This window comes from Oncorhynchus mykiss, chromosome 32 (assembly GCF_013265735.2).
Source record: "Oncorhynchus mykiss isolate Arlee chromosome 32, USDA_OmykA_1.1, whole genome shotgun sequence".
NCBI lineage: Eukaryota > Metazoa > Chordata > Actinopteri > Salmoniformes > Salmonidae > Oncorhynchus > Oncorhynchus mykiss.
This window is the reverse complement of record NC_050572.1, coordinates 18,741,223-18,769,084: the sequence shown is the minus strand read 5'-3', so window position 1 is coordinate 18,769,084 and position 27,862 is coordinate 18,741,223. Positions and strand designations below refer to the sequence as shown.

The 27,862-nt window shown below is 39.7% G+C and overlaps 1 protein-coding gene across 13 annotated transcripts; it reads right to left on the bottom strand.

The window, feature by feature from the left end:
• Window positions 1-578: 578 nt before the first annotated feature.
• Window positions 579-27,388, bottom strand: si:ch211-80h18.1 (otolith matrix macromolecule-62). Of its 13 annotated transcripts, none has more exons than XM_036970591.1 (37): window positions 27,234-27,388; window positions 26,471-26,535; window positions 26,326-26,388; window positions 25,577-25,612; window positions 25,056-25,097; window positions 24,598-24,645; window positions 24,274-24,318; window positions 23,144-23,242; window positions 22,967-23,017; window positions 22,798-22,824; window positions 22,623-22,667; window positions 22,426-22,482; window positions 21,682-21,750; window positions 19,848-19,898; window positions 15,036-15,095; window positions 14,840-14,890; window positions 14,687-14,743; window positions 14,513-14,569; window positions 14,377-14,421; window positions 14,246-14,293; window positions 14,090-14,125; window positions 12,534-12,599; window positions 12,098-12,136; window positions 11,844-11,945; window positions 11,696-11,755; window positions 11,314-11,391; window positions 10,905-10,955; window positions 9,842-9,880; window positions 9,596-9,667; window positions 9,154-9,204; window positions 8,924-8,968; window positions 4,108-4,140; window positions 3,961-4,005; window positions 3,488-3,526; window positions 2,731-2,766; window positions 1,688-1,732; window positions 579-1,103 (listed from the first exon to the last, which is right to left on the bottom strand). In XM_036970591.1, the coding sequence occupies exons 1-37, from the start codon at window positions 27,362-27,364 to the stop codon at window positions 1,069-1,071; spliced, it is 2,019 nt and encodes a 672-aa protein (XP_036826486.1). In that variant the 5' UTR covers window positions 27,365-27,388; the 3' UTR covers window positions 579-1,068. The 13 variants fall into 13 exon arrangements, with proteins under 13 accessions (XP_036826486.1, XP_036826488.1, XP_036826487.1 ...); XM_036970593.1 differs by having other exon boundaries at window positions 14,525-14,569; XM_036970592.1 differs by having other exon boundaries at window positions 22,623-22,661.
• Window positions 27,389-27,862: the final 474 nt, after the last annotated feature.

Below are 27,862 nucleotides of genomic sequence, written 5' to 3'. Positions count from 1 at the left end.
TAAAAACAAGTAAAGGGGTCTGAATACTGTCCGAATGCACTGTATATTCTCCAATGTCTTATCAATCATATGCTATTCATTCATTTTCTGGAAGCCTGTTTCCCTCCAGCGTTATTATTTTATAGTCAAATCCTTGTCTAGGAAAACAAATGAATCATTGAATCTTGGTTCAAGTGTGAGGAACTTTGTGAATTTACGCATACTTCCCCCAGAGTTTGTTTTAAGTTTGTTCAAACTGTTTTTTTTTTTGTAATTAACTCCTTTTAAGAAAGGGGAAGTATTGGAGTATATTGATGTGCTGAATTGTACATTGTTAAGCACTTTTACCAGTTCCACCATAACACAATGGCACAGCCTGAGAAACCCAAATTACGCATGAGAACAATATTTTGTGTATGGTATGTTTTAAATAAACATGGTTGTTTTGAAATAAATTATTTGCATATCCATAATACGTTACTGCATTTAAGGTTCTATTTTAGTTGTAAATAATGGCTGATTAATCAGTTGAACAGGCACATGGATTGCATAAACATTGCTCCCCACTTCCGTATGTGAAAAATATGGAGAAAAATGAGTGATGTTCAAAATAGATGTTCCTTTTAATGTAGAGATTACTTTGATATACATTTCGCAATGTACAATTTCTGACACAAAATTATTATTTCTCACATTTTCTAAACTGGGAAATACAGTACTTGTGGAAATGACAAAATAACAAAGCTTCATAAAGATTCAGTATATTGTTTGAGCTTTTGTACAACAATATTCGTAGGGATGACGCTTTTGTATGAGCCATATTCATCTGAGTCAGAGGGTTCTCCTTAGTACCCTCTTGTCTTTTTGTCATATATGCAACGAATGAAACAAAACGTCTATTAACAAGTGCGCAAAAAGTTTACTTACAGTGTCATCTTTAAGTTTAAATAGACAAAGTTCAAACAAACAAACATAGACACAAACAACTAGATTTGCTAGTGGGCTGGATCACTGTTTCTCTGCCATGCAGACTGGTCCGTACACTGAAATCTGTAGCGTAGAAACTTGACACGAGGCTTCATATGGAAGTCAGCAGGTATCCTCCAGTTCCACATTTTCTGCACCTTCAGAAGTGAAGATGTATGTTAGTCTCTGACACACATATCTGTAATTCATCTATCTAAGAGGTGACTGAAGCGATAGTTCATCCAAATTACTAAATTACATTTTGGTTTCCTTACCCTGTGAGCAGTCTATGGACGAGACAAAAATCCATAACTTGTGTGAACTACCCCTTTAATGTTAAAAAAGTAATGCAATATATTGTAGAATTACAGCATATTGAGTATATTAGCAGTATACTGTAGCATTGAGTCCTACCTCAGAGGCAGTAATACTACTTTAGTGTCCTTCATTTTTACTTGCTCACAATTGTTATACTTGTAGTACCAATCAGGAGCTTACCTTTGTCTCTCTTTCAAAGGTACAGTTTAACAGCACTGTATTATCACCTGAAACCTTGCAGTCAGAAACTTTGCCATCTTACTACTGTAGTTAATACAGTGTAATAAAAAGGGTTAGTTGTAAGATATTGTGTTTTGACAGGGGAGTACATCATGTAAATAAAACAAGGCTTTTGTCATTTAATCATGTTTTTAAAAGAAGAGAGAGACATGAGAGAGATGTTATAAGGAGCTGAGAAACCTACCTTCAGGACCCTGACCAGATGGGTTGTACTGTTCAGCTGCGGAAACTGGAAAGAGCAAGCAAAACCGAGGAAAGAAAAGAGCCCTTGAGCATCTGTTCACTGAGTGGTTCAATATATGCTGTCATAATGACACAGCATTGTAATATCTGAAAGCTGTGCAATCCTGTGCTAAATAACAAGTTAGACTGTGTTTACACAGTCAGCCCAATTCAGATCTTTTGCCAATTATTTGCATATCTGATACCTATCTGATATTTTCTCTAATGTGTAAACAGCAAAACAACACATGGAATCTGATCTTTTGAATTCCAATTTATACTACCTCCATATATGGATCTGAGTCCTGATACAAAAACCTATCCTCCATACGTGACCTCATGCGTTACCATGACAACCACCCCAAAATGTTAAGGAACAGTGACAGGAAATGAACATGGCATCTGTGTGCTACTTCAGAGGCTACATCAGCATGAATGTGCAAATCTGATATTGGTCACATATAAAACTGAGTGTGGACAGTCAGAAAAAAAGATTGGATATAGAAAGAAAATCTGCTTTGGGTTCTTAGTGTGTCTGTGTAAACAGAGCCTTATTAGGCCGTGCTACCCATTTAGCCTGCACAACAAAATATCACCTTTACTAAAACTGCTAAATTTGTCACATGGATCCATTTTGCTATTTCAATTACTTTTGCTGCATATACACAATCAGTCCAATTCTGATCTTTATTTTCACTAATTGGTCTTTTGACCAGTCAGATCAGCTCTTTTGCCAATAATCGGGCAAAAGATTGGAATTGGGATGCCTGTGTCAACGCAGCATTTGTAGTCAAATTGATAGATAGCTAGATATCAACATTACTGAGACATCTGTATAAGGCTGTGTTTACAAAGGCAGACCCTTTTCTGATCTTTTGCCTAATTATGGGCAAAAGAGCTGATTTGATTGGTTAAAAAATAATATCAGAAAAAAATCCGAATTGGGCTGCCTGTATAAACGCAGCCATGTAACAGAGTTTAAACCTGAACTCTTATGAAGCTTACCAGCAGGCTGTGTCTGTTCTGTTACACCAGGATGACCTGTTTGGACAAAGACATTGCATGAACACAGACCCTACGAACAGAGCAGGGGGAGACCACCGTGAACGGGCAACCAGGGCTGTCTGTCATCAATGTCAATGCATTTCACACCATTACATGTCTATCACTACTTAGACTATGGTTAACTGCAAAGATCTGGAAAGCACTTTATGGCAACTGTTGGGCTGTAAATACCTTTTATTGATTGTTTGATTGATTGGTTGATTAATCTATGGCAGGGGTGTCAAACTCCATTTTTGATGGGCTGAGTTTCTGAAGTTTCCAATCCTCTCTTGTACATCTTTTTTTTTAACCTTTATTTAACTAGGCAAGTCAGTTAAGAACAAATTCTTATTTTCAATGACAGCCTAGGAACAGTGTGTTAAATGCCTGTTCAGGAGCAGAACGACAGATTTGTACCTTGTCAACTTGGGGATTTGAACTTGCAACCTTTCGGTTACTAGTCCAATGCTCTAGCCACTAGGCTAAGGTAATTTATTGGTTAGGACCTCCCCTCTCTAGGTCTAATTGGATACGAATTGAAAAAAAATGACCAAAAATAGGAGACACACAGACCTCCAGGAAGTGAGTTTGACACCCCTGCTCTCTCCAAGATCAAAGGACTATTTCCACTACTTTTCATTTCATCAAGCCTTTAGGAGCAACAGATACTTGTGCAAGGTCAAGGGGTTGCGTAAATGAATATACTGTACCGACTTACTGGAAGCCTGTAGAGTGGATCCTTGTGCATCAGCTGTGACTACAATACAAAAGAGAGATTCAACATGGTGACTTAAAGCATTTCGTTTTGTTATTTCGTGACTGGCAGTGTATAGTAAGGCTGTGTCCCAAATGGTATCCTATTCCCTATATTGTGCAAGGTTTTTTACCAGGAACGATGGGACACTATTCTCTTTATAGTACTCTATCTCTGATGAGTAATGAGTGGTAAGGGAACCTCACTCACCCCTGCCAACTTTGGCGTCTGTATTACAGACATTGGTATTACATACATATGGAATTGCATACATTCACATTATATTTTTGGAGGCTAGTGTGTGTTGTGTGTGTGTTGTGAGGAAGTGTATCTATTTTTTCTGAAATGTTAAGGTCATAAGATTGGTGTGTGTGTGTGTGTGTGTGTGTGTGTGTGTGTGTGTGTGTGTGTGTGTGTGTGTGTGTGTGTGGACTTACCTGGGGAGTCGGTCTGAATGAAGACACTGTGTGCTTCTGCAACAACTGAGAGACAGAGTATATGATGTTACAAGTGTGTTGTGTGAGGGGCCTTGTTTGGTTTAGAAATCTTGCACTTCTGATATGTTGTTGTAAATGGAATTTTACCTGTAGTGTCATGTCCAAATCCAAGCACAGAATCTGAAATTGAAAAATGTATACTTATCATCTTCCTCGCCTGGACGTACAGTGGGGCAAAAAAGTATTTAGCCAGCCACCAATTGTGCAAGTTCTCCCACTTAAACAGATGAGAGAGGCCTGTAATTTTCATCATAGGTACACTTCAACTAGGACGGACAAAATGGGAAGAAAAGAAATCCAGAAAATCACATTGTAAGATTTTGTATGAATTTATTTGCAAATTATGGTGGGAAATAAGTATTTGGTCAATAACAAAAGTTTATCTCAGTACTTTGTTATATACCCTTTGTTGGCAATGACAGAGGTCAAACGTTTTCTGTAAGTCTTCACAAGGTTTTCACACACTGTTGCTGGTATTTTGGCCCATTCCTCCTTGCAGATCACCTCTAGAGCAGTGATGTTTTGGGGCTGTTGCTGGGCAACACGGACTTTCAACTCCCTCCAAAGATTTTCTATGGGGTTGAGATCTGGAGACTGGCTAGGCCACTCCAGGATCTTGAAATGCTTCTTACGAAGCCACTCCTTCGTTGCCTGGGCGGTGTGTTTGGAATCATTGTCATGCTGAAAGACCCAGCCACGTTTCATCTTCAATGCCCTTGCTGATGGAAGGAGGTTTTCACACAAAATCTCAGGATACATGGCCCCATTCATTCTTTCCTTTACACGGATCAGTCGTCCTGGTCCCTTTGCAGAAAAACAGCCCCAAAGCATGATGTTTCCACCCCCATGCTTCACAGTAGGTATGGTGTTCTTTGAATGCAACTCAGCATTCTTTGTCCTCCAAACACGACGAGTTGAGTTTTTACCAAAAAGTTATATTTTGGTTTCATCTGACCATATGACATTCTCCCAATCTTCTTCTGGATCATCCAAATGCTCTCTAGCAAACTTCAGACGGGCCTGGACATGTACTGGCTTAAGCAGGGGGACACGTCTGGCACTGCAGGATTTGAGTCTCTGGCGGCGTAGTGTGTTACTGATGGTAGACTTTGTTACTTTGGTCCCAGCTCTCTGCAGGTCATTCACTAGGTCCCCCCCGTGTGGTTCTGGGATTTTTGCTCACCGTTCTTGTGATCATTTTGACCCCACGGGGTGAGATCTTGCGTGGAGCCCCAGATCGAGGGATATTATCAGTGGTCTCGTATGTCTTCCATTTCCTAATAATTGCTCCCACAGTTGATTTCTTCAAACCAAGCTGCTTACCTATTGCAGATTCAGTCTTCCCAGCCTGGTGCAGGTCTACAATTTTGTATCTGGTGTCCTTTGACAGCTCTTTGGTCTTGGCCATAGTGGAGTTTGGAGTGTGACTGTTTGAGGTTGTGGACAGGTGTCTTTTATACTGATAACAAGTTCAAACAGGTGCCATTAATACAGGTAATGAGTGGAGGACAGAGGAGGCTCTTAAAGAAGAAGTAACAGGTCTGTGAGAGCCAGGAATCTTGCTTGTTTGTAGGTGACCAAATACTAATTTTCCACCATAATTTGCAAATAAATTCATTAAAAATCCTACAATGTGATTTTCTGGATTTTTTTTCTTCTCATTTTGTCTGTCATAGTTGAAGTGTACCTATGATGAAAATTACAGGCCTCTCTCATCTTTTTAAGTGGGAGAACTTGCACAATTGGTGGCTGACTAAATACTTTTTTTGCCCCACTGTATGTGTGTGAGTGAATCATGTGAGTATTATGTCATTGGTTAAAATGAAACTGTAGAGTTTAAGAGTCCACTGGTCAAAGCCACCTCATCTAACCCTGTTTCAAATAAGAGGGGATATTACACTGTTACACTATGTATATTTATTTTGTTACGTTAAAGCCTTATTCTAAAATGTATTAAATAAAATAAAAATCCTCATCAGTCTACACACAATACCCCATAATGACGAAGTGGAAACAGGTTTAGATATTTTTGCAAATGTATAAAAAATAAAAAACAGACATTTCTTATTACGGAAGTATTCAGAACCTTTGCTATGAGACTCATAAATTGAGATCAGGTGCATCCTGTTTCCATTGATCATCGTTGAGATGTTTCTACATCTTGATTGGAGTCCACCTGTCATAAATTAAATTGGTTGGACATGCCTTGGAAAGGCACACACTTGTCTATATAAGGTCCCACAGTTGTCAGTCCATGTCAGAGCAAAAACCAAGCCATGATGTCGAAGGAATTGTCCGTAGAGCTTAGAGACAAAAATCCATAACTTGTTTGTGACGAGGCACAGATCTGGGGAAGGGTACCAAAACATTTCCGCAGCATTGAAGGTCCTCAAGAACACAGTGGTCTCCATCATTGTTAAATGGAAGAATTTTGGAATCACCAAGACTCATCCTAGAGCGAGCCGCCTGGCCAAACTGAGCAATCGGGGGAGAAGGGGCTTGGTCAGGGAAGTGACCAAGAACCCGATGGTCACTCTGACAGAGCTCCAGAGTTACTCTGTGGAGATGGGAGAACCTTCCAGTAGGATAACCATCTCTGCAGCACTCCACCAATCAGGCTTTTTTTGGTAGAGTGGCCAGACGGAAGCCACTTCTCAGTAAAAGGCACATGACAGCCCACTTGGAGTTTGCCAAAAGGCACCTAAAGAACTCAGACCATGAAAAACAAGATTCTCTGGTCTGATGAAACCAAGATTAAACTCTTTGGCCTTAATGCCAAGTGTAACGTCTGGAGGAAACCTGGCACCATTTCAGCGGCAGGGACTGGGAGACTAGTCAGGATTGAGGGAAAGATGAACGAAGCAAAGTACAAAGAGATCCTTGATGAAAACCTGCTCTAGAGCGCTCAGGACCTCAGACTGGTCCTTGAGTGGCCCAGCCAGAGTCCGGACATGAACCCGATCAAACATCTCTGGAGAGACCTGGAAAAAAAGCTGTGCAGCAATGCTCCCCATCCAACCTGAAAGTGCTTGAGAGGATCTGCAGAGAATAATGGGAGAAACTCCCTAAATACAGGTGTGCCAAGCTTGTAGCGTCATACCCAAGAAGACTCCAGGCTGTAAACGCTGCCAGAAGTGCTTCAACAAAGTACTGAGTAAAGGGTCTGAATAGTTATGTAAATGTGATATTTCAGTTTTGTGTTTTTTATACATTTGCAAAAAAAATGTGCTTTTTTGCTTTGTCATTATGGGGTATTGTGTGTAGATTGATGTGGAAAAATAACAATTTAATCCATTTAGAATTAGGCTGTAGAATAGTGAAGACATCACAACTATGAAATAACACATATGGAATCATGTAGTAACCAAAAAAGTGTTAAACAAATCTAAATATGTTTTATATTTGAGATTCTTCAAGGTAGCCACACTTTGCCTTGATGGAAGCTTTGCACACTCGTGGCATTCTATCAACCAGTTTAATCTGGAATGCATTTCCAACAGTCTTGAAGGAGTTCCCACATATGCTGAGCACTTGTTGGCTGATTTTCATTCACTCTGCAGTCCAATTCATCCCAAACCATCTCAATTGGGGTGAGGCCAGGTAATTTTGGAGGCCAGGTCATCTGATGCAGCACTCCATCACTCTCCTTCTTGGTCAAATAGCCCTTACACAGCCTGGAGGTGTGTTGAGTCCTTGTCCTGTTAAAAAACAAATGATTGTCCCACTAAGGGATGGCATATCGCTGCAGAATTCTTTGGTAGCCATGCTGGTTAAGTGTGCCTTGAATTCTAAATAAATCACAGATGGCGTCACCAGCAAAGCACCCCGACACCATCACACCTCCGCCTACATGCTTCACGGTGGGAACCACACATGCGGAGATCATCCGTTCACCTACTCTGTGTCTCACAAAGACACGGCGGTTGGAACCAAAAAATGTCAAATTTGGATTCATCAGACCAAAGGACAGATTTCCAGCGATCTAATGTCCATTGCTTGTGTTTCTTGGCCCAAGCACGTCTTCTTCTTATTGATGTCTTTAGCAGTGGTTTCTTTGCAGCTATTCGACCAGCGTGAAGGCCTGTTTCACGCAGTCTCTGAACAGTTGATGTTGAGATGTGTCTGTTATTTGAACTCTATGAAGCATTTATTTGGTCAGCTATTTCTGAGGCTGGTAACTCTAATGAACTTGTCTTCTGCATCAGAGGTAACTCTGGGTCTTCCTTTCCTGTGAAGGTCCTCAAATTTTCTGGATTGACTGACCTTCACAAATGATTGGCTCAAATGCATTAAGAAGGAAAGAAATTCCACAAATGTACTTTTGACAAGGCGCATCTGTTAATTGAAATGCATTCTAGGTGACTACCTCATGACGCTGGTTGAGAGAATGCCAAGAGTGTGCAAAGCTGTCATCAAGGCAAATGTTGGCTACTTTAAAGAATCTCAAATATAAAATATATTTTGATTTGTGTAACAAATATGTGTTATTTCATAGTTTTGATGTCTTCACTATTATTCTACAATGTAGAAAATAGTCAAAAATAAAGAAAAACCCTGGAATGAGTAGGTGTGTCCAAACTTTTGACTGGTACTGTATATATATATTACTTGGATTGTGTACCTATTCTAGACTTTTCTAAGCTACTCCAGAACACTGTTCCAGAGAAAATCTAAAAAATGTGTGGTTGAATGCTGTTTCCCACAATATGCTCTGTGTTAGTGACAGCTTTATTTCTCCTTACTGCCTGCCCCTCCTCAGGCTGGCCCCAGCTCAGCCGGCTCTGCACTGAGTGTTACATTTATTTTGGCGTAACTAGCGAAGCAGCGGCAAGCAGTGTGTCAGCTCTAAAAATATGCAGGTTAGAGAAGGAATGCTTGATCATCAGACAAGTGCGTAGCCTACCGGGCGTCCCTGGTGCGCTGGAGCTGTACACGTTCGCCCCAAGTGCTAGGGAGAGGGAGAAACACATGAGTTACTATGTTAGATGAACTTCATTGAATATCCATTTGTTTGAATAGCCTACTAAATATGTTTTATTAGATGTCACCCAGTGTTGTAATGGGATGTTCTTGTTTGATCTTGTAAATGTTTACAATATATAGTAAACAGAAACGTACACTTCAAACCCTTACCAGTGATATCTATCTGTGTATGTGAGCTGGTTACAAGTTCTTCTGCCACACCTGTTCACACATTGACACCTGTATCATTGTACCTGTGCACAGAATATTTCAGACTCTACTTGTGAAGGTAAACTATTGATTTATTTTCTCCATTATCAGTAACTTAAAGCTGCAATATGTAACTTTTTGGGCGACACGAAGTGGCGGAGCGAGTTATGCATTTTTTTAAAATGCAATTAACCTGTATTTATCCAGGGACCTGCATAGTGCATATTTTAACATGAATAGTATACAAAGTATAAGCAGTCAAAGTCAACAGGGTGTTCTATCTGTAGAGGGATGTTGTGTGGCCATGTCAGACAGCCCTGCTCATAGAAACACATTAGTAGGCCTAGCCAAATTCTACCAATTTCCCGAAAGCTCACTGTAGAATTTCAAGGTGGTGGCTTACCTGTGGTATCTGTTTGAGGGCTGATGGTGTGAACGTCATCATGATGCTGAACAGCGACCCCGTCTGTAACAGCTGAAGAACCACGAAATTAGAACTCAACCCGCGAAATTACAGCATGAGCTCTCATGATGAAACATTGTTGCAACACTATTACAACAACATTGTAAAAAGTGATGCCTTCAGAAATGTTTAACTCGGCAAATTAAATGTAGGCCTATCATTGATTCTATTTTTTGTAGGACTCACCTCCCATGTCGTCGTGGTGAGAGACGACGCCGTGCTCACCTGCAGGAAATAAGGGAGGAAGAAAAGCTGAGTGGTGAGAGGTGATGGCTAACATTTTGGAAATACTTTTTTTTTAAGTATATTTTTCCTGTGTGAAAATAAGCATAGAACACTTTACTCTGACAGATAGACGTCCTGGGAATTTTCATCCCTGGACCGTTTTTAATGGAGGTATTTATTTAGCCAGCACTGGCCTTGGTGAAGCCTATTTTCCATCATGACACTTATTTTCCACAAAGGTTATAGTTCTATGAGACAATTGTTGCTCAAGACATAACATAAGACCAGAACAGGTCCAACAGTGGTGGAAAAAGTACCCAATTGTCATACTTAAGTAATAGTAAAGATATATAGAAATTGACTCAAGTAAAAGTGAAAGTCATCCAGCAAAATACTACTTGAGTAGAAGTCTAAAATTATTTGGTTTTAAATATACTTAAGTATCAAAAGTGAATGTAATTGCTCAAATATACTTAAGTATCAAAGTGAATGTAATTGCTCAAATATACTTAAGTATCAAAAGTAAAAGTATAAATCATTTCACATATTAAGCAAACCATATGGCACAAATTTACGGATAGGCAGGGATACACTCCAACTTAATTTACAAAAGCATTTGTGTTTAGTGAGTCTGCCAGATCAGAGGCAGCAGGGATGACCAGGGATGTTCTCTTGATAAGTGCATGCATTTTCCTGTCCTGCTAAGCATTCAAAATGTAGCAAGTACTTTTGGGTGTCAGGGAAAATGTATGGAGTAAAATGCACAATATTTTCATTAGGAATGTAATGGAGTAAAAGTAAAAGTTGTCAAAAATATAAATAGTAAAGTAAAGTACAGATACCCCAAAAAACTATCTAGGTAGTACTTTAAAGTATTTTTACTTAAGTGCTTTACACAACTGAGGTCCAATCCATTATTTTGCACTTACAGTAGGCAACTAAGCAGACAAACAAAATGTGTTTATGAATAACAAATGCACTGAAATAAGTTTGTAAATAATGGAGAATTAAAACACTGAGTTACCAGCATCTAGTAGGCCTATATCTGTAGACACAATCTGCTGCCCAGGTGGATCTGAAAAGCAAAAACACTGTCATATACACCATTGTATTGGCAGGCTTTTGCATTAGGCATATTGGGATAAATGACCACATTATTTCAGTATGTCAAGCATATATCCTCAATGCTTCTCAAAAAATGCATGTGGCATTTGTTTTGCTCCATCAAGTGCAAATACTCTACCCCTGGTTATAGCCTAGTCCTAGCCTGGTCCCAGATCTGCTGCTTTTGCCTACTCCATTGTCATTGGAAGCGAAATGTTTAATTGTTTGGCATGACAATTCCATTAGGAGTTGGCAGGAGAGCAGAAACAGACTGGCACCCAGGCTGGCTTTGGCCTACTGGCTTCCGTGTACCTTTAGGGTAGACATACCTGTTACATCATGATGCACATCATTGACCGCATGATCACCTCCATGTGTGTCTGTAACCTGGCTTTGACGACCATTTCCTGCAACATACATGTTCATTTATGCTGACGTTATCTTAACCATCCTCTGTCTGAGCTGGACACATCAATACCACTCTCTGAAATATTTCATAGTATAATGTATTTAATTCAAAATATATATATGCCATTTAACAGACACTTTTATCCAAAGCAACTTACAGTCATGCGTGCATACATTTTACGTATGGGCAGTCCCGGGAATAAAACCCACTATCCTGGCATTGCAAGCACCATGCTCTATAAACTGAGCTACAGAAGATCACCTTTGGGGGTATGTTATGTTTAGTCCTGAGTGTGATCCTACCTGGGTGGTCAATGTGCGATGATGAATAATCAGTATGTGACATCACTCCTATTGGGTGGTCTGGAGAGAAAAACTGAGATGAAGCTTTTCCATGCCATCTTGGTCACTATTCTCTTACAGAGATGATGATTTATTTCAGTGTATTTACCTGTAGTATCGGATAGACCAGCATGATCACCTGCTGAGTGGTATGATCCATCGAAACCTGAGTTCAGATATGGATGGTCAGGCCCTGAGTAGTCAGTAAGGCCTGCAAATAAAAAGAGACCACAAGTAGGACAGAGATACAAACTAGTTGACAGACCCTATTTGCTTTCACCCACAACTACTGTTTACATGTTCAACTGTGAATCATAATCTATTTATTAGATAATGATTATAGTTGTGGCTCACAATGCCTACCTGTAAAATCACTTATTAGACCTATGTGATCTCCAAGGCCTAGCGGAAGAACATCAGACACACAGAGAAAGAAAGAAGATAAATTATTGGATTATGTGAACCCTCATCTCTTGTTGCACGGCATCCCTCCTAATAGAGTCTCTAAAAGGCCATGCCTGACCCCATTCATCAGGGATGGCGGTGCTACTCCACCAAGACATAAAGTCTACAGTGAAGCCGCGAAAGTAAACAATGTCAAGATCTACAAAGTTCACATGCACAGCTACAGCTACTGAGAGGAGCTCTATCCGAGGTGAGGTAGAGAACTAAGCCTGAGAGGAGCTCTATCCGAGGTGAGGTAGAGAACTGAGCCTGCGAGGATGAGGGACGACACAAGAGGGAGGGGTGAGGTGATTTACAGGACCTGGCAGAGGGTGAAAGGCGTGCCAGTAGGTACCTGGTGGAACGTCTGGACCTGGGCTGCTACTGGATGACAACGCCGGTCCTGGACCCGAACCCACAGCTGGATGAGAGGAGAGAGAGAACAAAGAGCAGGAAGAGAGAGAGAGAGAGAGAGCAGAGAGAGAGAGAGCAGAGAGAGAGAGAGAGAGAGAGCAGAGAGAGAGAGAGAGAGAGAGCAGAGAGAGAGAGAGGGAGAGAGAGCAGAGAGAGTGCAGAGAGAGAGAGAGAGAGAGAGAGAGAGAGCAGAGAGAGAGAGAGAGAGAGAGCAGAGAGAGAGAGAGAGAGCAGAGAGAGAGAGAGCAGAGAGAGCAGAGAGAGAGAGAGAGAGAGAGCAGAGAGAGAGAGCAGAGAGAGAGAGAGAGAGAGAGAGAGCAGAGAGAGAGAGCAGAGAGAGAGAGAGAGAGAGCAGAGAGAGAGAGCAGAGAGAGAGAGAGAGAGAGAGAGAGAGAGAGAGAGAGAGAGCAGAGAGCAGAGAGAGAGCAGAGAGAGAGAGAGAGAGCAGAGAGAGAGAGAGAGCAGAGAGAGAGAGAGAGAGAGAGCAGAGAGAGAGAGAGAGAGAGCAGAGAGAGAGAGAGAGAGAGACCGAGAGAGAGAGCAGAGAGAGAGCAGAGAGAGAGAGAGAGCAGAGAGAGAGAGAGGGAGAGAGAGCAGAGAGAGAGAGAGAGAGAAAGAGAGAGAGAGAGCAGAGAGAGAGAGAGAGCAGAGAGAGAGAGAGAGAGAGCAGAGAGAGAGAGAGAGAGAGAGAGAGAGCAGAGAGAGAGCAGAGAGAGAGAGAGAGCAGGGAGAGCAGAGAGAGAGAGAGAGCAGAGAGAGAGCAGAGAGAGAGAGAGCAGGGAGAGCAGAGAGAGAGCAGAGAGAGAGAGCAGGGAGAGCAGAGAGAGAGCAGAGAGAGAGAGCAGGGAGAGCAGAGAGAGAGAGAGAGCAGAGAGAGAGAGAGAGAGCAGAGAGAGAGAGAGAGAGCAGAGAGAGAGAGAGCAGAGAGAGAGAGAGAGCAGGGAGAGAGAGAGAGAGCAGAGAGAGCAGAGAGAGAGAGAGAGAGAGCAGAGAGAGAGAGAGAGAGAGCAGAGAGAGAGAGAGAGAGCAGAGAGAGAGAGAGAGCAGGGAGAGAGAGAGAGAGAGAGAGAGCAGAGAGAGAGAGCGAGCAGAGAGAGCAGAGAGAGAGAGCGAGCAGAGAGCGCCAGACAGCCAGTGATATATATCAAACCTGATTTAAAGCAGTTTTCCTTGAGTAAATTATTACAAAAGCAGGAATAACTGTAACAGTGATTTACTCTGCAGCAGCACAGATAACTAGCAAAATATGGAATATAAACTTCTCAGAGTGGAGTTAGTGGCTTGCTGTTTTAACCCTCGGACAGAGAGGTACTTAAATAAAATGACGCTTTAGAGGTGTAGTATAACATTGTCTTTGCCAGTTTAAATATAGTTTAAATCTGATATAAATTAGAGGGACTCTCCCACAGAGTAACTTTCCCAAAGGTGTTGCATTGTAACATTTCTTTCAAGGGAACAAGTGAAGTGACTAAGGGAGGCTTGGATGAAGAAACATACCTATTGAGTCTAATTGAGAAGTCATTCCAGTGTGATCTATCAACAGAGCAGTGTTGGTTAGATATTTTTGATTCAACAAAGAAAAACAGAGATTCTTTATAGTCAGAAAAGACCCAACAGAAAGCAGACACAGAAGGGCTATGATGACAAACCCACCTGAGATGTCGATATGGATGTCAGAAGCATACGGATCCCCCACACCACCTGGAACGACATACAGTTCATCAAGAACAAACTTGATATACCTAAAAAATAAACATCAAAGATAAGTTCATACAAACACTCACCCATTAAACCAATGAGGAAGTCATGGCTGGATTGGTCGATAATACCTGAATGTCAATACGGAATTAAGTGAAGAAATGATGTAGAAGCAAGTAAATATACCAGACAGGAGCCAAGCATGAAACATAGCACCCTCACCTGGACACTCACCTGTATTGTCCAGGTGAGAACTTGCACCAAGTGGATCCATAGCACCTGAAATGTTGAACCTATTAAAAAGTATCAAGGCATTCCATCGTCTACTCATTTGCCTTATCATTAAACAAACAAGCCCATGACTTCAACTTTATCGGATTTTCAGCTAGATGTTACCTGTGGGATCCATGTGAGTTGTGTCCTCAATGAAGAGGTCAGTGACTACAGGTATAGCTGAGACACAGAAAGTCATTGACAATCAAAATGGCCTTACAAATGCCAAACTCCATCTTGTTTTTTGATCAAGCGCAATGAAGTCCTTCTCCTTACCTGCATGTCCATTTTCTACTGCTCCTCCAATAAGCAGCTTGTGACCATTACCTTGGAAACAACATTGAGATCCAATAAATACCATGACACTTCTGTTCTTTGTAGGATTATACCAAGGAGTGTAAGATAATTGTGTTCTTCACAGTTCACAGGTACATGATGTGGCTAAAATAAATAGAACAATTTAAATATTTACCATTAAACTCAGGTGACTCAGGTGTGTCATACTCAGGTGACTCTATTTCAGTCTCACTTGCTGAAACACATACAATGGATGTCTTTATCAATCATATTTACATGTACATTTTAGTCATTTAGCAGACCCTCTTATCCAAAGCGATTTACAGTTAGTGCATTCATCTTAAAGTAGCTAGGTAAGACAACCACATATGATAACACAGTCATAGTAAGCACAACTTTTCCTCCGTACAGCAGCTATCAGCGAAGTCAGTGCTAGAATGTCAGTGCTAGGAAAGTCTGTGCTAGTAAAGTCAGTGATAGGAAAGTCAGCTCTATGAAAGTCAGTTCTATGAAAGTCAGCTCTAGTAAAGTCAGTGCTAGAAAGTCAGTGCTAGAAAGTCAGTGCTAGAAAAGTCTGTGCTTGAAAGTCAGTGCTAGTAAAGGCAGTGCTAGTAAAGTCAGTGCTTGAAAGTCAGTGCTATAAAGTCAGTGCTAGAAAGTCAGTGCTAGTAAAGTCAGTGTTAGAAAGGCAGTGCTAATAAAGTCAGTGCTAGTAAAGTCAGTGTTAGAAAGGCAGTGCTAATAAAGTCAGTGCTAGTAAAGTCAGTGCTAGAAAGGCAGTGCTAGAAAGGCAGTGCTAATAAAGTCAGTGCTAGTAAAGTCAGTTCAAGGAAAGTCAGTTCTAGGAAAGTCAGTGCTAGAAAGTCAGTGCTAGAAAGTCAGTGCTAGAAAGTCAGTGCTAGAGAGTTTGTTCTAGGAAAGTCAGTGCTAGAAAGTCAGTGCTAGTAAAGTTAGTGCTAGAAAAGTCTTTGCTAGTAAAGTCAGCGCTAGCAATTCTGTGCTCGTAAAGTCAGTGCTAGTAAAGTCAGTGCTTGTAAAGTCAGTGCTAGTAAAGTCAGTGCTAGTAAAGTCAGTGCTCGTAAAGTCAGTGCTAGTAAAGTCAGTGCTAGTAAAGTCAGTGCTCGTAAAGTCAGTGCTAGTAAAGTCAATGCTAGTAAAGTCAGTGCTCGTAAAGTCAGTGCTCGTAAAGTCAGTGCTAGTAAAGTAAGTGCTCGTAAAGTCAGTGCTAGTAAAGTAAGTGCTAGTAAAGTCAGTGCTCGTAAAGTCAGTGCTCGTAAAGTCAGTGCTAGTAAAGTCAGTGCTAGTAAAGTCAGTGCTAGTAAAGTCAGTGCTCGTAAAGTCAGTGCTAGTAAAGTAAGTGCTAGTAAAGTCAGTGCTCATAAAGTCAGTGCTAGTAAAGTCAGTGCTAGTAAAGTCAGTGCTCGTAAAGTCAGTGCTCGTAAAGTCAGTGCTAGTAAAGTCTGTGCTAGTAAAGTCAGAGCTCGTAAAGTCAATGCTAGTAAAGTCAGTGCTAGTAAAGTCAATCCTAGGAGAGTCAGTGCTAGTAAAGTCAATCCTAGTAAAGTCAGTGCTAGTAAAGTCAAACCTAGGAGAGTCAGTGCTAGGAAAGTCAGTGCTAGTAAAGTCAGTGCTAGTAAAGTCAGTGCTAGGAAAGTCAGTGCTAGTAAAGTCAGTGCTAGAAATTCAGTGCTAGAAAGAAAAGACAAGTGCAAATATTAATGCAAGAAAGCTACCAATATACAGTGGGGCAAAAAAAGTATTTAGTCAGCCACCAATTGTGCAAGTTCTCCCACTTAAAAAGATGAGAGAAGCCTGTAATTTTCATCATAGGTACACTTCAACCATGACAGAAAAAATGAGACAAAAAAAATCCAGAAAATCACATTGTAGGATTTTTTATGAATTTATTTGCAAATTGTGGTGGAAAATAAGTATTTGGTCAATAACAAAAGTGTATCTCAATACTTTGTTATATACCCTTTGTTGGCAATGGCAGAGGTAAAATGTTTTCTGTAAGTCTTCACAAGGTTTTCACACACTGTTGCTGGTATTTTGGCCCATTCCTCCATGCAGATCTACTCTAGAGCAGTGATGTTTTGGGGCTGTTGTTGGGCAACACGGACTTTCAACTCCCTCCAAAGATTTTCTATGGGGTTGAGATCTGGAGACTGGCTAGGCCACTCCAGGACCTTGAAATGCTTCTTACGAAGCAACTCCTTCGTTGCCCGGGCGGTGTGTTTGGGATCATTGTCATGCTGAAAGACAAAGCCACGTTTCATCTTCAATGCCCTTGCTGATGGAAGGAGGTTTTCACTCAAAATCTCACGATGCATGGCCCCATTCATTCTTTCCTTTACACGGATCAGTCGTCCTGATCCCTTTGCAGAAAAACAGCCCCAAAGCATGATGTTTCCACGCCCATGCTTCACAGTAAGTATGGTGTTCTTTGGATGCAACTCAGCATTCTTTGTCCTCCAAACACGACGAGTTGAGTTTTTACCAAAAAGTTATATTTTGGTTTCATCTGACCATATGACATTCTCCCAATCTTCTTCTGGATCATCCAAATGCTCTCTAGCAAACTTCAGACGGGCCTGGACATGTACTGGCTTAAGCAGGGGGACACGTCTGGCACTGCAGGATTTGAGTCTCTGGCAGCGTAGTGTGTTACTGATGGTAGGCTTTGTTACTTGGGTCCCAGCTCTCTGCAGGTCATTCACTAGGTCCCCCCGTGTGGTTCTGGGATTTTTGCTCACCGTTCTTGTGATCATTTTAACCCCACGGGGTGAGATCTTGCGTGGAGCCCCAGATCGAGGGAGATTATCAGTGGTCTTGTATGTCTTCCATTTCCTAATAATTGCTCCCACAGCTGATTTCTTCAAACCAAGCTGCTTACCTATTGCAGATTCAGTCTTCCCAGCCTGGTGCAGGTCTACAATTTTGTTTCTGGTGTCCTTTGACAGCTCTTTGATCTTGGCCATAGTGGAGTTTGGAGGGTGACTGTTTGAGGTTGTGGACAGGTGTCTTTTATACTGATAACAACTTCAAACAGGTGCCATTATCACATACAATGAGTGGAGGACAGAGGAGCCTCTTAAAGAAGAAGTTACAGGTCTGTGAAAGCCAGAAATCTTGCTTGTTTGTAGGTGACCAAATACTTATTTTCCACCATAATTTGCAAATAAATTCATAAAAAATCCTACAATGTGATTTTCTGGATTTTTTTTCTAATTTTGTCTGTCATAGTTGAAGTGTACCTATGATGAAAATTACAGGCCTCTCTCATCTTTTTAAGTGGGAGAACTTGAACAATTGGTGGCTGACTAAATACTTTTTTGCCCCACTGTACCTGTACCTGTAAAAGTATTACATACATATGTAGGATCTTAATTTGACCTACATTACCTTTAAAAAATGTAGGGTCACTTAGAAATGTCCTTGTTTTTTAAATCAAATATATTTTTGTTGTCCATTAAAATAACATAAAATGTATCAGAAATATAGTGTAGACATTGTTAATGTTGTAAATGACTATTGTAGCTGAAAATTGCTGATTTTTAATGGAATATCTACATAGGTGTACAGAGGCCCATTATCACCAGCCATCACTCCTGTGTTCCAAGGGCATGTTGTGTTAGCTAATCCAAGTCTATCATTTTAAAAGGCTAATTGATCATGAGACAACCCTTTTGCAATTATGTTAGCACAGCTGTAAACTGTTGTGCTGATTAAAGAGGCAATAAAACTGGCCTTCTTTAGACTAGTTGAGTATCTGGAGCATCAGCATTTGTGGGTTCGATTACAGGCTCTAAATGTCAAAATGAAATTCGTCAGTCTATTAAGATGGGCAAAAGAACACAGACACTGGACAGAGGAACTCTGCCTAGAAGGCCAGCATCCTGGAGTCGCCTCTTCACTGTTGATGTTGAGACTGGTGTTTTGCGGGTACTATTTAATGAAGCTGCTAGTTGAGGACTTGAGGCGTCTGTTTCTCAAACTACACACTCTACTGTACTCTTGCTCAGTTGTGCACCGGGGCCTCCCACTCCTCTTTCTATTCTGGTTAGGGCCAGTTTGCGCTATTCTGTGAAGGGATTAGTACACAGTGTTTTACGAGATCTGCAGTTTCTTGGCAATTTCTTGCACGGAATAGCCTTCATTTCTCAGAACAAGAATAGACTGACGAGTTTCAGAAAAAAGGTCTTTCCTTCTGGCCATTTTGAGCCTGTAATCAAACCCACAAATATTGATGCTCCAGATACTCAACTAGTCTAAGAAGGCCAGTTTTATTGCCTCTTTAATCAGATCAACAGTTTTCAGCTGTGCTAACATAATTGCAAAAGCGTTTTCTAATGATCAATTAGCCTTTTAAAATGATAAACTTGGATTAGCTAACACAAAGTGCCATTGGAACACAGGAGTGATGGTTTCTGATAATGGGCTTCTATATGCCTATGTAGATATTCCATTAAAATCATCAATTTCCAGCTACAATAGTCATTTACAACATTAACAATGTCTACATTGTATTTCTGATCAATTTTATGTTATTTTAATAGACATAAAATGTGCTTTTCTTTCAAAAACAAGGACATTTCTAAGTGACCCCAAACTTTTGAACGGTATTGTCACAGCAAAAATAATCCTGCATCAACACGATTTTGACTTTTAGTCCATAATGTTGCTTTATTGTTGGTTAGGCTATTAGCTGGCCAAAAGTAGGCTACGTGAAAAGTGCAATACTGTTAATATAACCGTGTATTAGTGTGGGTTTTTATGGAATTTATATTTATCACAAAGCTCATTGGCATTTCCTGCGATGCAGGAAAATGTTCAGCAACCAGAGATTGATCAAATTAAGATCTTACATCTATACAGTTGTGTGCCTGTGTTGTTCATTCTTCATTTATGTATTTATTGTAAACTGATGTTTTTCCATTCATGGTGATAGTGTCTGTCTGCTTCTTTAGTGTCAGGATGCACTTACTTGGAGCCTCAGTCTGATAGCCAGCAGCATCAAATGTATGAATGCTGCCACCTGCAATAACAATACAATGATGCTGCCTGTAATAACAATACAATGATGCCACCTGTAATAACAATACAATGCTGCCACCTGCAATAACAATACAATGATGCTGCCTGTAATAACAATACAATGCTGCCACCTGTAATAACAATACAATGCTGCCACCTGTAATAACAATACAATGCTGCCACCTGCAATAACAATACAATGCTGCCACCTGTAATAACAATACAATGCTGCCACCTGTAATAACAATACAATGCTGCCACCTGCAATAACAATACAATGCTGCCACCTGTAATAACAATACAATGCTGCCACCTGTAATAACAATACAATGCTGCCACCTGTAATAACAATACAATGCTGCCACCTGTAATAACAATACAATGATGCCACCTGTAATAACAATACAATGATGCCACCTGTAATAACAATACAATGATGCCACCTGTAATAACAATACAATGATGCCACCTGTAATAACAATACAATGATGCCACCTGTAATAACAATACAATGCTGCCACCTGTAATAACAATACAATGCTGCCACCTGTAATAACAATGCAATGCTGCCACCTGTAATAACAATACAATGCTGCCACCTGTAATAACAATACAATGCTGCCACCTGTAATAACAATACAATGCTGCCACCTGTAATAACAATACAATGCTGCCACCTGTAATAACAATACAATGCTGCCACCTGTAATAACAATACAATGATGCCACCTGCAATAACAATACAATGCTGCCACCTGTAATAACAATACAATGCTGCCACCTGTAATAACAATACAATGCTGCCACCTGTAATAACAATACAATGCTGCCACCTGTAATAACAATACAATGCTGCCTTGATTTAAACATTGTAAGCATGCTAGTTGTGGATCATATTTGTGATGTACTTTACATACTGTACATAATATACAGAGTGTCTTGGAAATGTAAATTATGAATAACCTTTTACTGCAGTGGGGTAAATCTGGGTCAAACAGTGTTTCTTGGTAGTCTTAAACAGATCTACTTTGAAACAAGGTATACCACAGGCGGCCGGTGGCAACTTCATTGTGGTGGACGGGCTATTAGTAATGGCTGGGATGGAATCAATGGAATTATATTGAACACATCAAACACATGTTTTCTATGTGTTTCATACCATTCCATTCACTCCATCCCAGACATTATTATGAGCCGTCCTCCCCTCAGCAGCCTCCTAAGAAGTATACACCTCACACACATGGTTATGGGCTTAAAACATTTTGACACCTGTACCATGTCAGATATAGAGTTGAAATGTATTACATTTTGAGTTTGCATCCCAATATTACACGTTATATACACATCACAGAAGACTGAAATATAACAAAACTGTTTGACATAGAAACACTGGATTTTAAGGCTTGTTTTCAAAAATTATGTTTATTATTTATGAAATTATGAAAAATATTAATGACACACCCTTGAGACCACTAGAGGGCGATTTGGCCATTTGACTGCAGCCTAATAATAATGTTTACCATAATAATGTTTAGTGTCAGCCCATTTGTTGATGGGTTGACACTAAAATAAAATATTAAAGACAAAGTGTTCCTATGTATATATGACTATGTGTTATCAATGGTCCTTATCCAAACCCACACATTCACTTGATTGTTAGTTACCGGTTTGCTACACATGACTGAGTGATATTATTATTGGTTGTTATAACTCATAACTGCATATGTTTGTTTGTCACAGGTCTGTCACCAGAACGTTCTGTGGCTTTATGTAGTGAATGATACCTGCAGGCTGTGGATGAGCCTCATGGATAATGATGAGAGTGGAGCTCCCTCCTGCTTGTCCCATTGAGCCTATAAGGTAAACATAAGACTAAGTTAATCACTGCAAAGGACCATTGAGATATGTTTATTCAAACAAATGAAGAGTTTCATTCCAAAATGCTATTTATCCATTTTCATTTTAAAAAATTTGGGAAATGAGCTTTTATTGTTTAAAGAAATTATGAAAGAGATGCCTGTGTTTTTTGTCTAATCAGGGCGTGGGGTTGTTCAATGACATCAACAACAAATGATGTTTTTATTCAAAATTCTCTCAGAGAAAGAAGTAGTACTGCTAGGTTTTGCACAGTCAAATGTAACAAATAACTAAATGTTTTATAAATAAATGTACAGTAATATGAGATATGTAGGTAAAACATTAGCATTTTACATTATAGTCATTTAGCAGATGGTCTTATCCAGAGCGACTTACAGTAAGTGCATTGATCTAAAGATAGCTAGGTGAGACAACCACAGTAAACAGCATACAAACATTCCATTCCAGCTAAACAATGGATATAATCATTTAGCAAAAAAACACATTTTGATACACATCTAAAATCTATGAATGTAAAATATGAGAACAGACATATTTTACACAAACTTATATGTACCCATAAGTATATACCCATAAGCAATCATTTCTGATAAAAAAACATAAATGCATTTTGGAAATAAACTCTTGAAATGTAGACCAAGATGACTTACCGTGAGAGATTGTATCTGAGTGGACAACCCCTGTTCCTTGGTGGACAACCACTTTTCCTAAAATAATTATGTTGAAATTCAGCTTCAGCAAAGAGATTCATGTTGATTTACTGTTAATACAATTCATCCAGGTTTTTATGTCGTGCATTATTGGACTATTGTTATAGAATTGAACCAAGGCAAGGCAGAGAGATTACCTGGGGCTTGCACGTGTGACACTGAACTGCCATGAGCGCCTGCACCTGCCAAGAGATCAATAGTTCAACCTCCCCAATAGAGACAAACCACCGCCATCCAGACAGAGCTTGTAAAACATCCAGGTGTTTTTTTGGTCTACTTTAATGCTTGTGGAGAGAGCGGGTGTAACGTTACCTGTTTGACTCGGATCCAAACTGGGACCTGCATTGAAGGCAAAACACTTTTCATCAAATTACAGAAGATAAAGACTTACCACTGTTTATTAGATAGATTCAATAGAGATATCACGTCAAATATTATGTGACTTGATTCATAATTAAACATTCATAATAAGTCATTTGACCTGCAATACTGGTATCTAAAGAGGAGCCTGCATGTCCTGGCAAAGAAGCATCTGAAAGACAGGGGATGTTAAGAAATAAGTAAAAACGGATTGTTTAAACAAAACTTGTATCACTTAACATGACAGTTCAGAATAAAGTGGTAATAACATGGAGAAGATGACAGAACAAGGCTTTACCATGGGAGCTGGGGTCAGATGGTGAAGTATGTGAATCTCCTCCACCTCCTCCTCCTGTCCCACCACCTCCCCCTCCTCCTCCTCCACCACCACCATTACCTGAAGCAGATAGGAACTCATCAGGCCATTCATTCCACAAATGTATTCCACCATGGCTGCGTTTACACAGGCACCCCAATTCTAATATTTTGCCCAAATATGGTCAAAAGAGTTGATGTGATTGGTCAAAATGTATAGTGCCACTTTTTAGGATGTCAATATAAATGAATGTTATATGATTGTTTTGTCTTCATTATATGTGTTATCACCATCAAGGAACACTTTGGAAACAAGTGTTTTAATTCATATATATATATATATATATATTTAACCTTCATTTAACTAGGCAAGTCAGTTAAAAACAAATTATTATTTACAATGACAGCCTACCAGGGAACAGTGGGTTAATACGTTTCTTGTTTAGGGGCAGAACAACAGATTTTTACTTCGTCAGCTCGGGTATTCGATACAGCAACCTTTTGGTTACTGGCCAAACACTCTAACCACTAGGCTACCTGCCACCCTCTTTAAGTGCTATCTTTTAGGTCCACATTGTACATTTTGTTCTCTGTGTCTTTACCCAAATAAATCCAATTCAATTCATAAGTTGCACAAAATATCAGAATTGGGCTTCCTGTGTTAAAAGGCAATTCCCCCACTTTTCAACCTCATTTCATTTTCTCCAGCACAATACCAGTGTCTACATATGTGAAAATTGTGCATTTCTGCGCTTTGTAAAAAAGTATATAATTAAAAGGTTCTACCCTTTGACATCATCAAAATCAATGATTTTCAAACACTATGAGATTCACGGTGACATGGGGAGCAAGATAATACGCTCTCTCTGGCTAGAAACTCATTGCAGTTTTTAAAAAAACTTTTAATCCTACCCTGTGATGGCTTAATTCCTCTAACACAAATCCGATTTATAATTAATGTTTAACCATTGCTTCCTTCTACTGCTTGATGCTGTAACAAAGCAAACAACATTTTCTCAATATCACGTAGGAAAATATATATGTAAGATTATAAGACAGTTTTTGTTGGAATAAATAATAAAAAACGGCCACATATTATGGAGCCTGACTCACGGTCAGGCCCAGCTTGCATGGCACTATCCCCATTGAGTTTATGTCCTGCAGGAAGAAGGGGTGCACAAATTCGTGAGGGATTTTATGTTGAGAGTCATCGTGAGACTTTTCTTTTCTGATTTGTCTTAATTCTGATGTGAAATGTCCTTAATACATTTACAATATCAGCCTACACACAATACCCATTTATAACCAATTACACAACCAATTTACAGCCTGTACGCTTACCAAACCAGTAAAGGAAATGAATGGGTTCCTATAAAATATTTTTCAAATGTACAAATTGTATTTGGATTGACTGTTATGAAGGAAGTCCTCCCTTACCATTCGGAGCTTCGCCCTGGAATGAGGTGCCAGGCTGAGCGCTTAAACCTAGAAGGAAACCAGCCTTTAAGTCTAGACAAGCTTATTTAACAGTCCATTGAAAATCTTTCAATACAATCCTTTACAAATATGTATCCTGTATTGTAAGAATCAAACATATTGCAGACTTCTGCAGTGAGTTTAACTCACTTTTATGGAAGAAAGCTTCAACAGAAATGTCTCAAATGGTCTGATTTCAAGAATGATGAATATCATATAATTAACTTTCCTGATAGGCTATCTAATAGAAAAAATCAGCCAAATATCTGCACCATTTACCAGATTAAAGTCTATACTCAAGACAACTTCCCCACTTTGCACTAAGAACTTCTCAGAGTTGAACTCACTTAATTAAGAGCTATTCTGTTGTTAACATAAGCCCTAGCCCCTGAGCTAAGAGAGGATTAGATGTGTCTTACCCAGGCCTTTAGATACTGTGGTAGCTTGTTGTGCTCCAATTCCTTTAGGGAAGAGAAGGGAAAAGGAACATACTTCTATTTGAGATTCTGTATGATTGTCTTTATCAATAAAAAACCTTTCATCTGGTATTATACCCTATTAGAGAGGATTTTAGGTTTCCATGCATGCGCACATGCACATACTTATGATTCATGATAGTTTTATACCAACAATATGTGAGATTTTACTTTAAATGTACTCTTATGTCCTGTTTTGTAGATTTATCATATTCACATTTCCACTATTTCACTATTTTATATTTTGTTTGTATTTAGAATTAATGAGGCCCATTTGTCTTTGAAACGTGTTAAGGTAATATTATACAAAACATTCAAACAGGAAAAACAAATTTATGCTCTTAGTTGAACTGTTTACATAAGTTTACTCTCAAAATGGGACTTTAGTCACACAAGTAGGCGTTGGTTTATGCACAAAGGTTAGAGATGTTCTATTCATTGGTGGCAAGTTGTTAACTTCTCACCCATATTCTTTTCCTGACTCTTGGAGTCATCATCATCTGAAAAGAAAAGTAAGTTGAGACATTTCATAAATATATGCTCGTATTCTATACTTCCCAGAAGTCTGTGCTCCACACATATTTAGAAGACGTCGTTCCCTCTATTGAAACAAATGGAAAGGTGCCCGAAAAATTATACAAAAATTGGTCCTGAAAGGTTACACTTATAGAAAAAAGGGTTCCAAAAGGGTTCTACCTGGAACCAAAAAGGGTTCTACCTGGAACCAAAAAGGGTTATCCAAAGGGTTATTTTATGGGGACAGCCGAAGAACCCTTTTAGGTTCTAGATAGCAGCTTTTTTTCTAAGAGTGTATGTCCTTCTGCTTGAGTGGAGGAAATTGGTATTAACTTTAAAGGTCTGAGTGCACTTCAAAAATTACTTTATCATTTCTTTAAAGAGTGTTAGTCCTTTTTTATTAGTTCCATAGAATTTATTTTGTTATATTAGACATTTCTACACTCTCACTCTATGTATTCTTTACCTAATTTTAGAATCAGAAAAGACTGCATTGATCTTTGTTTTGAAATCTGTTAACCTGGGGGGGGCATTATTTTTTGTTTGTTAATAGCTTACTTTGTCACATTTAGGCTAGGCCCATTCTCTTTGTCGTACCAGCACTAGCTAGTCCTATGGTATCCTGACACATGACTCTAACCCCCCCCATCCCCACTCCCTCATCCTTCCCCAAACCTCCCTCCCTCCCATCTCATACCCTCCTCCTCTTCTGAGAGTTCCTCTTCACCGTCCTCTACCTCTATCTCCTCCGGCTCTTTCTCTGAAGGAAGAAGGCATTGAGTTGTTTACCTGTTCAAATATCCCGATGAATACAACTTTGATTCAATGAGCTACTTCCATACCTTCCACAGGAGCAGTTGAAATTGTTGTTGCCAAAAAGACAATTACAGAAGCAATTAAAAGATTTCTGCAGATAAAGAAGATGTATATCAAAAGATGGACGGAAACATAGGTTAATATCAAATGTTTTAAACAAGGTTCAATTATATCCCTAGTCCAATCTCAAGTGTATGATTCAAGTTGAGATACAGTTTTGCAGATGGAAGTGAAATTTAATTGTGTATTGATAAGTCTGTCATAAACATACGTTAAGTCCATATTCTTCTCATCCATATCATATTGGATGTCCTCAGTGCATAAATCTAAGATGTCACCATCATATAAATTGTGTTACATCAAGAGGAAGAATCAAGAAAGAGTGCCAAATAAACCCAATAGGAAGCATTCAACATAATGCTTAGACTAGAACTGTCAGCTATTTTATCAGATAGTATGTATTCTTCAACATCAGTATCAACAGCAAACATTTATTTAGATGACAAAAAATCCTTCTCAAGCTCTTGAAAAACAATTATCTTAGTCATATGAAATGTCAGTGCATTACTAGCACATTTTTCATTGTGTGGATACTAACCCTGAGAATCATCATACATTGATCAATTACATCACCAATTACATAACAGTAATCATAATCAAGGCCTAACGAAAATCTCTCGCTTTGATCAAAACAATACGCCTGGACCAAGATGCAACATTTCATGACTAAAATTCCCTGCTTCGGCATTCACGACACACAACATTTGCAGCGCTTCATTGTTTACTCACCGTGACCACATGTTTTTTTCTAAAGGTCTATGTGGGGAACTCAGGAGTAGACATATACAGCATGTAGCACCCAGGGCTTTAGTCTTCCTTCTGCATGACTGGGCACCGCTATATGTTTTATACCCTCTCATCCCCCCATCTTAGGAAGGGGCAGGACTTATGTTATAACCCCAGCCCCTACCAGTTGAGCTCAGCTACTCCCTAGCTAGGTTCATTTCTCTACAGGTCAAAATACTTCAAAACACATTAACATTATAAAGAAACAACAACAAAAAAAAAAGGAATTTCTAAAATGAGCAATTCCAATATGAATATTCAAACATTTCAAACAAGTCCTGAGTCAGGCAGTCTCTTACTGGTGGATCCTGCTGAGAGTGAGACAAATAGATAGATGTGGACAGTGGTGAAGAGTAAGCCTAGTGGGGAGAGAAAACAGGTCGGATTGCTCTACCTCCTTGCCTTCCCTGAATCCCCCTGACATGAGCTGTCACCTCTAGTCTAACCTCTCAGCTCTGAGATCAACAGTTGAGCTGCTCTGCCAGTGGAGGGCACAGCCACCCTTCTTATGAAATGAAACAGAGTGGCCTACTGCATTCTGCTCTCATTTCCTGTTCGCTGACAGACAGGAG